We start from the raw sequence: 9,176 nt of genomic DNA on the forward strand, positions 1-9,176 counted from the left end.
CTCAAGTTGTGCCAGGGGAGGTTTAGATTGGACATGAAGAAAAATGTCTTTACTGAAAGAGTGGCTAAACATTGGAACAGGCTGCTCAGGGAAGGGGTTGAGTCACCATCCCTGGAGGTATTTAAAAGACGTGTAGATGCGGTGCTTAGGGACATGGTTTAGTAGGCATGGTGGTGTTGGGTTGACGGTTGGACTTGATGATCTTAGAGGTCTTTTCCAACCTGAATGATTCTATGAACAAGAGCCCAACAGTAACTGTTAATTTCAAAGCACAGTAACCTAAAAATATGGAAGCTTGTTAAAAACAAACTGAGCAAGGCGGCTGTTTCTGTGGTTCCAGGGGATATTAGAAGAATTACAGACCATGCAAATTAACAGAAATAGAAGAAACAAAATGGGTATGTGCATAAATATTGCAGTGAGGAAGAAGAGCCTTTGCAAAGGCTGGCTATGACTTACAGACCCGTTGAACGCAGAAGTAGATAAAGATCAGTCTGTTTGGATTTGCAAAAGCCATTTGGCAAGGTCCCATGTCAAAAATTCTTGAGGAAGGTAAAGGAAACGTGGGATAAAGTGAAGGAGCTTGTGTGAATGATCGGTGACACGATTAGCTGACAGGTAGGAAGCAGGGCAGAGAAATGAATGGCCCGTGTGTGTGTGTCATGCCCCCTCTCCTCCCTGCAGCTGAGGACGCTCACCAGTGGATTTCTGTGGGGATGTGTACCACACCTCTGATGTTCACTACCTTAATAAATGACCTGGACATGAAATTAATAGTAGGACGATATTTTTTGCTGATGATATGAAGCTAACTAGAGTTGTAAAATCAAGGGCTGACTATGGATGATAAAATGGAAGATACAGTTTGGGCTGGATAGATGTAAAATGATTCTCATGGGGGAGAATAAACAATCCAAACTTGACACAAAAAATGGTCTCTGAGCTGCCTCTTACAGTGCAGACACAAGTTCTTTGCATCCTGGTTCCATGGAAAAATCATCTCAGTTCTCATCTGCAGTCAAAAAATAAAAGGAATAATAGAGACCAGGAGGGGGAGGAATAGAAACCAAAATGGAGAACATCATTATACTGTTGTCTGTAATAATCACCATGTGTTTGTGTTGTGAATGGTGCTTGTGGTTCTGGTTTCCCCCTGCTTCTCAAAGAAGATACAGAACTGGAAGTAGCAAGAGTATTAAGAGGTATAGATGAGCTTCCATAAGAGGAACAGCTGAGTAGACTGCGAGTAGTCAACCTTGAGAAGAGACCATTGGGGAGCGGGGTATGAATGAGGATTTTGTTAACTTTCTCAAGGATTTTAGAGAAATGCTATTCCTCTCTAGAAATGCTATTCCTTTCTCCTCCAATTATAAAAATGCAAGTACCAAGCAAAACTAGCTCGGACAGTAATTGAATGGTGGAGCTGCAGGATGTTGCCTTTTCAAAGAGCTTACAAAGGTTCAGAAAGCAATCAGATTAATGGAGGAAAATCTATTGGGGTGTGAAATACAGGAAGACCACCTTTTGCTTAGGAAATTGTGTAAAATATATGTTGGACAATGAAAGAATGTTCTTGGAAAGTACAACTGTTTGCTCCGTCCTGTGCATCCACTACCAGCTATACCTGGAGACAATACGTTAGGCTAGATGGACATTTGTTCTCATATACTATATCTGCCCTTATGTATTTTTACTCTCTTGTTAATCACCTATATATAGGGTTTTTTTCCTGATATATGGAAAAAAACCCCAAACCCCAGAAATTTAATTGCTGATTGTTTTCTAGTCCTTTTCCTACCAATTAAGAGCTAAAGAGCAGCTGTAGTTCAGAAAGCTGTCAGTCGTTAAAGTAGACTGACATTTTATGTTGGATTCAAGAAAAGACTAAAAAAAGTAGTGGAAAATCTTTAGTGATGTCAACATTTTTACCTTAAATGATTTGTGGATTGGGGTTTTTTTACTGCTATATTTCTGCTGCAGGAAATCTTGTGGCTTGGCCATTCTGGCTTGACTGATATTTTGTTTGATTTTTTTTTTTTTTGAAGGTACATGGGAATAGGACTTTCTGCTCAAGGGGTCAACATGAACAGGCTTCCTGGTAAGTCACTGTTAAGGTTTGTTTTGGCTTACGGTCTATGTTAAATGTTCATTTGAAATAAAGATTTTAATTTACATATATGAATTAGTGAATGTGTATTTCTGTTAATGAAATGTCATGACTGTGTCTCACATCTGGAAGTTTCAAACTATTGAGTCTTATCCTAAACTGAGTTACTAGTATTGTTAATGTAGCCATGATGATTTTAGCAGATAATAGAAATTAATCTTAAACCAATGAGTAATGGGTAAGATGATGAGCTTTCAGACATGCAAGCTCTTTGCGTCTGAAAAATAAGTAGCAAAATAATTTGACATTTAATCTGTATATCCTACTTGACAAATTTACATGAAAGAATCTGAAGATGACAGGAAAATTGGCCTGTCATATTGTCTCTCCTCTCTTCTTTCCCTCTTCCCACCAAAAAACTAGAAAAATGTGGTAGAGTGGTATTTCCAGTTAATATTGTTGCTTCCATTGTTGGAAATGTTTGTTTTTAGGTTTGCCTCTAAGTTGGTTAAGTAGCTTCTTTTCAAAAATAAATAATCGGTAATCTTTCTTTAACAATATCTAATTTATTAGGAAAAATTATGATTTATAGGTTTGGATCAACATAGTGACTTCTGTAGCAGGGATTCTTTCAGCTGGGTTTGAAACTAGTGTTCTGTGTTTGGTAGAAAGTAAATGTTCTTCAGGTGCCAGAATGAATGACAGCTGGTTCCCAGTGGTGGGAGCTTTTTTGGTCTTGGGTGTGATTTACTTCTGGTGGAGTTGTTTTAAAGCTGAAATGTGTGTTCAACCCTTATTATGCATCTTGGTATCTCCAAAGGAGAATGTTTTGTGAATGTCCCAACAAGAGGAAGAGCTTCCGTAGAGTTTGCCCTAAGACCCTTGTGAATTTACTTCTCAGTGAGGATTTTGCTTTCATCTTCACTTACATACTCAGAGAGTGGAACATGCTCTTTTTTTTTTTTCCTTATAACCTCCAAGTGAAAATGTTGCAGCATTGGAGCAAAATCCCTGACTATTCTGTTAACAAAATATGTGATCCTGTAGCTCCGTTACGAACTTCTGAAATGTATATTTCTATAGCTATGTTTCTGAAATTCTGCTAAGACTGCAGATGGAGTCTCAGCAAGAAGATGAAAAGGAGACTAAGACAGCCAGGGTCCTTGGATGATTTCAGGAAATAGCCAACTTTCTGGTGCCCATTCTTTTAATTGTAAATCTGCTGCTGAATTTTGCAACGGAACAGCTGCCCTGTCTTGTTACTGAAGAGAAGCATGGAGAACTTGGAATGCATGAGGGAGCATATGGGACCTTTTGCATTGATAAAGAAGAAATTTGGAATTGTAGACTAATTGCATTAGTTCAATTAAAATTTCACTAGTGAAACAAAAAGCATTGTTGTTTTAGTGACAAATGTCAGTGCAGTGTGTGCGCCATTCATAAATCACAACGATGGTTAACAGTTGCAGGCAGACTTTCCTTTTCCAGGTACCACTTTGATCATGTTTGATCGACCTTGAGAGTCGTCTTTTGGCCACTGTCAGAGGCAAGTCTAAGGCCTGTTGGTCTGACTGAGGCACAACCTTCCTTGCATGTGTTTTTTCTCTGGTAATTTCAGACCTGCCCAGAGAGCTTGTGGAACCTTTAACTTTGGAGATATTTAGGACTCAGCTGGATGTGGCCTTGACCAACCTGATCTAATTAGACCTCCTTTGAGCAGGGGTTGGACTAGGTGACTTCTGGAGGTCCCTTCCCTCCTTAGTTATTCTGCACTTCTGTGATAACTCTGTTTTATGGGAGAATGGTTTCAGTGACACCCATGTTTTAAAGAATTTGCATCTTACTGCAAACTATATTTGTTAATAATTGGTATGACAACTACAGCGTATACACATTGGAGGGAGAATTAAGGTCACAGGTCTCCATCCACTCGGAACTAGGCCAGGGGAGGAGGAAGGCAGGACACTGCCAGTTTCCTCAAGTGATACTTGGTTCCAAAAAGGTAGGTAATGTATAGATCAAGATGATCTGGTGTCAACCGGTATAGAAGTCTCAGTTTTCAGACTCCTCCTCTCTCTGCACTCCCTCTCCCCCCAGTCCTCCCGACCCAAGTAGGTTGCGTGCATGTACAAGATGAAGCATGAGTCTAGTCCCATCATCTCTTCCCAGGGTTGAAGTGCTTGGCTGCTTGGAAGAGGAGTTGTTTGGCTATTAAGGGACCATGTTCTGTTCAAGAAATGGCTTTCTGGCTTGTGCAATGGAAAGATGGGTGGGATTGTTTTGTAGACTTGGCCTGTAGACTGCTGGTTGGATTATGCTTAACCTAGGATTCTCCTGGCATTATAACACAGATATATCTATCTATCTATAAAAAAATCCACGGTTGAATACTAACCTGAGATGATATGTAGTAAGTGTCATAGGTGTGCTATCCTGAAATTGAACAGCCAACGTAATTTCTTTTTTCCCTTTAGAGACTAAGAATTGGCCAAACCACTTCTGATAAATGGCTTTAAAGCCTAAAAGCTACATGAGCAGTATTTTGTGGCCAGTTTGAATCAAAGTGCCTGTATACTACTATTATTTCTAGAGTGTATGTGGTGAATGTGGAATTCTTTTCTCTGAGTGAAATAAAACAAAGTGAACTTGAGACTTCAGATAGTGCTTATTTAGCAATGAGTTGTACAAATTTGATCCTATGAACCTGTTGTTTGTTTGATCACATGCAGATTATGCTGCCAGGAGTGATTTTTGCGGGCATAGTTAGGTCGATCTCCCATCATCTGTGTAAAACGAACTGCATGGCTCTGTATTACAGCTCCATAATTATCTTCCTGGCTTTTGGAGAACGAGTCCGATTTATTTTGTTATAGTGTATTGTTCAAGTGACTGAAGTGAGAAACATGTATCAGGCTTAACCGTTATCAGGTCCTTCGCAGTACAGAGTAAGCGAGAGCTCACAAAGAAGTGACAGACTTTCGAGTCTTGACTTGGCTTCACGCCAAAGTGTAATTTTAACTTTTCGTGACCTGAGACCCTGCCAGGTTTGTCTCCTTTAGACCCTTTCTAAGTCACTTCTGCTTTAACAGATCAATTTTTGCTCGGTGTGCTGGCAGGGCAGTATGTGACTCACTACAAGTAGTGGTTTGGGAGCCCAAAGCCTGGTATGAGAGCCAAAGTTGGTCCCTTTCTTGTTCCCACTTTCAGTGGGCATCCTTGGCACCCTGTCAGCCCTAATTCAAAGGACAGTCTTGCTGCTGGGTTCTGTCTCAAACTCCTTTCACCCCCCACCCCAAGAACAAACGCTTTGGCTGTATCCAGTTCCAAGTCAGGGCATTTGTACTTTATGCCAAATTTATTCTGGCTTCAGCCCAGCTCTGTGCTGGTGGGGATAGTGCTGAGCTTTCTCTGAAGGTTGGAAGTGTGGTTGGAGCAACCTGAGCATTTCCTTAAACTACCCCTCTCTGCGCTGCGAACAGAGACTGCTTTTAAAAGGAGAGTGCCCTGTTCCTGTTTGACTCAAGGTTTCTGTGGGCTGCGCTTTGAAATTCAATCAGCAGGTCTGAAATCATTGTGGGTTTTTTATTGAAGTGCCAACTTTTGTGACCCTGACAGATCCTGATGATTTTTTTTATTATTTTTTAAAGTTTTAGAAGACATTTAAAACACTTACTAATAAACATTCAGCTTTAAACTAGTGGCTTTTATTGAAACGTCTGCTCACTTCTTTCCCCAGATATGATTTTTTTTTTCACGTGTGCTCAGCATTTTGGTATCTGAGGATGAAATTACATGTTACAGCTGAACTGATCTAACTCACTGTCATCAGAGGAGAGAAACCCGACCCTTCCTCCCCCCTGCCTACAGCTGCAGCGTCCCTCTTCTTCCCTTGTGCAAGCCCCGGGCTCTGGCACTCGTCACCTCCTTTGCCAGGCCAGCTTTCGGGCCTGGCAGGAACCTGCCTGCTTTTCTGCTGTGCTGGGGTTGTGGCAGGCTGGTTCCTTCAGAACTCATGGAGGAATGCTCTTATCTTTGCATCCTGAATGTAACAGCAGAAACATCCTTGTTTGGTTTTTTTTTTAAATATTTAGCCCTCAATCCAGTAAGTTTTTATGAGCCCAGCTGAAAATGTGCTGGTGGTTTGCTACAGGTTTCACCTAACCTTCATAAAATGGAGAAGATAGGTGTTCCTGTCTCTAATATGGATGAGACGTGCACGCCGGAGATGATTCTCCTCTGCATGTGGTGTTCTGCATTGGTTCAAGTCCTTCATGCTGTTGAGAGATAACGTTTCATTTGTTCTAGCTCTTTTGAGGGTAACCCAGCAGGAACATACACCCAGGCAGAGAGGGAAGGAGGGATGATTCTCTGTGGTAGCAGCAAGGTTTTAATTCAGCCTAAAATGTTGTGAAACCATACCCTTAGGCATACCCTGCTTCAGTTTCTGAAACAGCATAGATAGGATCTGACCAATCACTTTTAGAGACTTTAAACACCCTCTGGTTAATAACCGACTTGCCCTGCTATGCAGCATTGCACGTTAAAGGGAGTGCCAGCTTTCACTCACCATTGTTTTGTTTTATGAAACTTTGATTATTTTTTCTCCTTACTTTTCAAATGAAAAGCTACTGCTTGGCTTATTCACTATCTGCCTGCTTCAAACTCCCTATTAAAAGAACAAGCTTTCAAATTCAAGAATGTTTTATAGGCTTGTTAGATGCAGCCAGATAAACCAGCAGAATTTGGTGTACGGAAACCTGCTCCATATTGGGGTTTGGCTTCTGGGACTGTAATGCCTTAAGCCAGGTCAGCAAAACCAGAAACAGTTTGTCCAACTGTCCTGTGTCTTTGTTCAGCAAAGGGTCCTTGTGAGTGATCTGTAGACAAAATAAAAATGAGCACTGGGAGTTAAGACTTCCCCATGCTCCCTTCCTCTGTGAAAGCCATCTGTCCTCCTCTGTAAGCCATCGACATGATGAACGGGCTTTCCATTTTAGCTTTGTTTGGGAGATCCCTTCCTTTCCTTTGTGTTCTCCTCTTGGTGATAGGTTTCTGTTGACATTTGTAGAGAGGACTTTATTTCTTCTCAGCTTATCTTGCATGTTATCACCGGAGATGCAAGCAGGGAGCAAGACTATTGAGGAATCTGTCTTCCTGTTCCTTCCTTTGAGAGGAAACAGATACTGGTTTCTCCCCTAGGGATGTTCACAAGGGTTTTTCAGGCAGGTGCGCTCCTTTCCAGGGGCGACCAGAGAAGGGAGGCTGGGTAGATGTTGTATTGTAGGAACCAGTGAGAAACCAAAGGAACTGGGCTTGTTCATCCTGGAGAAGAAAAGGCGGAGAAGGGATCTAGTAGCAGCCTTTCACTATCTAAAGGAGCTTGCAGAGAGCATGGACCCAGGCTTTTCTCAGAGGTGCAGAGTACGAGGAAGAGAGGCAATGGGCGCTAGTTGCAACAAATACAATTCTCATGGGAAATAAGATATTATTCCTCATCAGAGTTGGGGACGGGTTACTGGAGGCTCTATCCTCAGATTTTCAAACCTCAATTGGACAAGGCTCTATGCAGCCTGATCTAACTCGTAAGCTAACCCTGCTATGAGTGGGAAGTTTGGCTGGAGACCTCCAGATGTTCCTTCTAGCCAGTTTCGTTTTGTTCTTTTTTTCCCCTGTGATTGCCAGGGGATCTTTCTACTTCAAATATGTTTAAAGAACTTCATTTCCATGTATCAGCTTATGCTTTGGGTTGTCACTTTCTGTGACTCCAATGACAAATCAAGGACCCATGCTAAAGGACTTAGTCCCAGTGGTAAATATAATAATTATAGAAGATGAGACCTCACCAAATCATCTGATCTGAAGCTAATTCAATTATGCATCAGTCCTGCCTGACAGGTGTGTGTCTAAACCAGTCTTTCATTATCTTTCTGGCAACTTCTTCCAACACTGTCCTTGTGTTGGAAACTTTTCCTGATGACTAAGCTGAATATCCCATGTAGTCTAAGTCCATTACTTTTCGATCATGTGGAGGTGGAGAATAATAAATTTCTTTCCTCTTTGTAGCTGTATACATGAAGACCTCTATCGCTGCTTTGTGGTCTTATCTCTAGACCAAACATCCCTGGCTCTTCACCCTGTCCCTGTTTGTCATGTTTTTTTGATTTGTGACAACTCTTGAGTTGGTCAACTTGTTGACCTTTTCTGAACTCTAACCACTGGATGCATCACAAACATCAGTGTCTTACTCCCTGTAGTAAAAGAGAACATTAAAATTCAGAGCAAGTCCAGGAAGTGGCTCTTATCCCACACTGCAAACAAGGGCAAAGGATAATCCTTGCCAAGCTTTCACAATTTCTAAGGCTTAAGCAGGGAGGAGAGGGGAAGAAGCTAGATGGTTAACTGGGAAAAGAAGGGCCTTCCCCCTCGGCTTCTAGAGCAACCAGCAAAAGCCCTGAAGTATGGGATTAAATACATGAACAGTATGTGGCAAACAAATAGTGATTCAGTCTGCGTTCAAATCCTCCTGGCTAAATCAGCATTTTGGACACCCAGCTTGGTTTTCTATCTTTAGAAGTAATTTCTGTTAAGTTTGTTTAACTATTTATGTGGCTGATCAAGCTCTGTCTTAAAATACCTTATGGTATTTGTCCTGCTGCAAAGCTCTTCCAGAACTATCCTTAAAAATAGTTGGCCACAATGGCACGTGGGATTTCCATACAATGCCTTTTAGAGTCTTATATGGTGGTACTCGCACTTCCTTGTCCCTTTAGTAAATATACCTCAGATGTAACTTTTCTTCTACTCTATTTGCTGTGTTGAGGAAATAGAGGAAATGAAAGTTTTGCTTTTAGTTTAGATGTAACTTTAATTATGTAGACTATCCTTATTGCAACTTGTTGACACGTTAGGAAGGCAGATGGGTGGAAAAAAGGACAAGAAAGCAGTGGCAGTCCAAGCTGCTGACAGTGTAGACTCCATGTGTCAAGCCCGAGCGAGCAGACATCAGGCTATGGGCAGGCTGCCTGTTGTGCTCAGTGCACGGCAGGTTGAAGTAAAGCTACTCATGGTC

General features: G+C 41.5%; 1 protein-coding gene across 1 annotated transcript in view; it reads left to right on the plus strand.

Moving 5' to 3' along the window:
• RANBP10 (RAN binding protein 10) overlaps positions 1–9,176 on the plus strand; it is an 83,192-nt gene that overhangs the window by 24,321 nt on the left and 49,695 nt on the right. Inside the window, exon 4 of the mRNA XM_009319979.1 lies at positions 2,046–2,098. Coding sequence (XP_009318254.1) covers positions 2,046–2,098 — 53 coding nt within the window. The remainder of the gene's footprint in view (positions 1–2,045; positions 2,099–9,176) is intronic.

Source organism: Pygoscelis adeliae, unplaced genomic scaffold, assembly GCF_000699105.1.
Source record: "Pygoscelis adeliae isolate BGI_AS28 unplaced genomic scaffold, ASM69910v1 Scaffold390, whole genome shotgun sequence".
Taxonomy (NCBI): Eukaryota; Metazoa; Chordata; class Aves; order Sphenisciformes; family Spheniscidae; genus Pygoscelis; species Pygoscelis adeliae.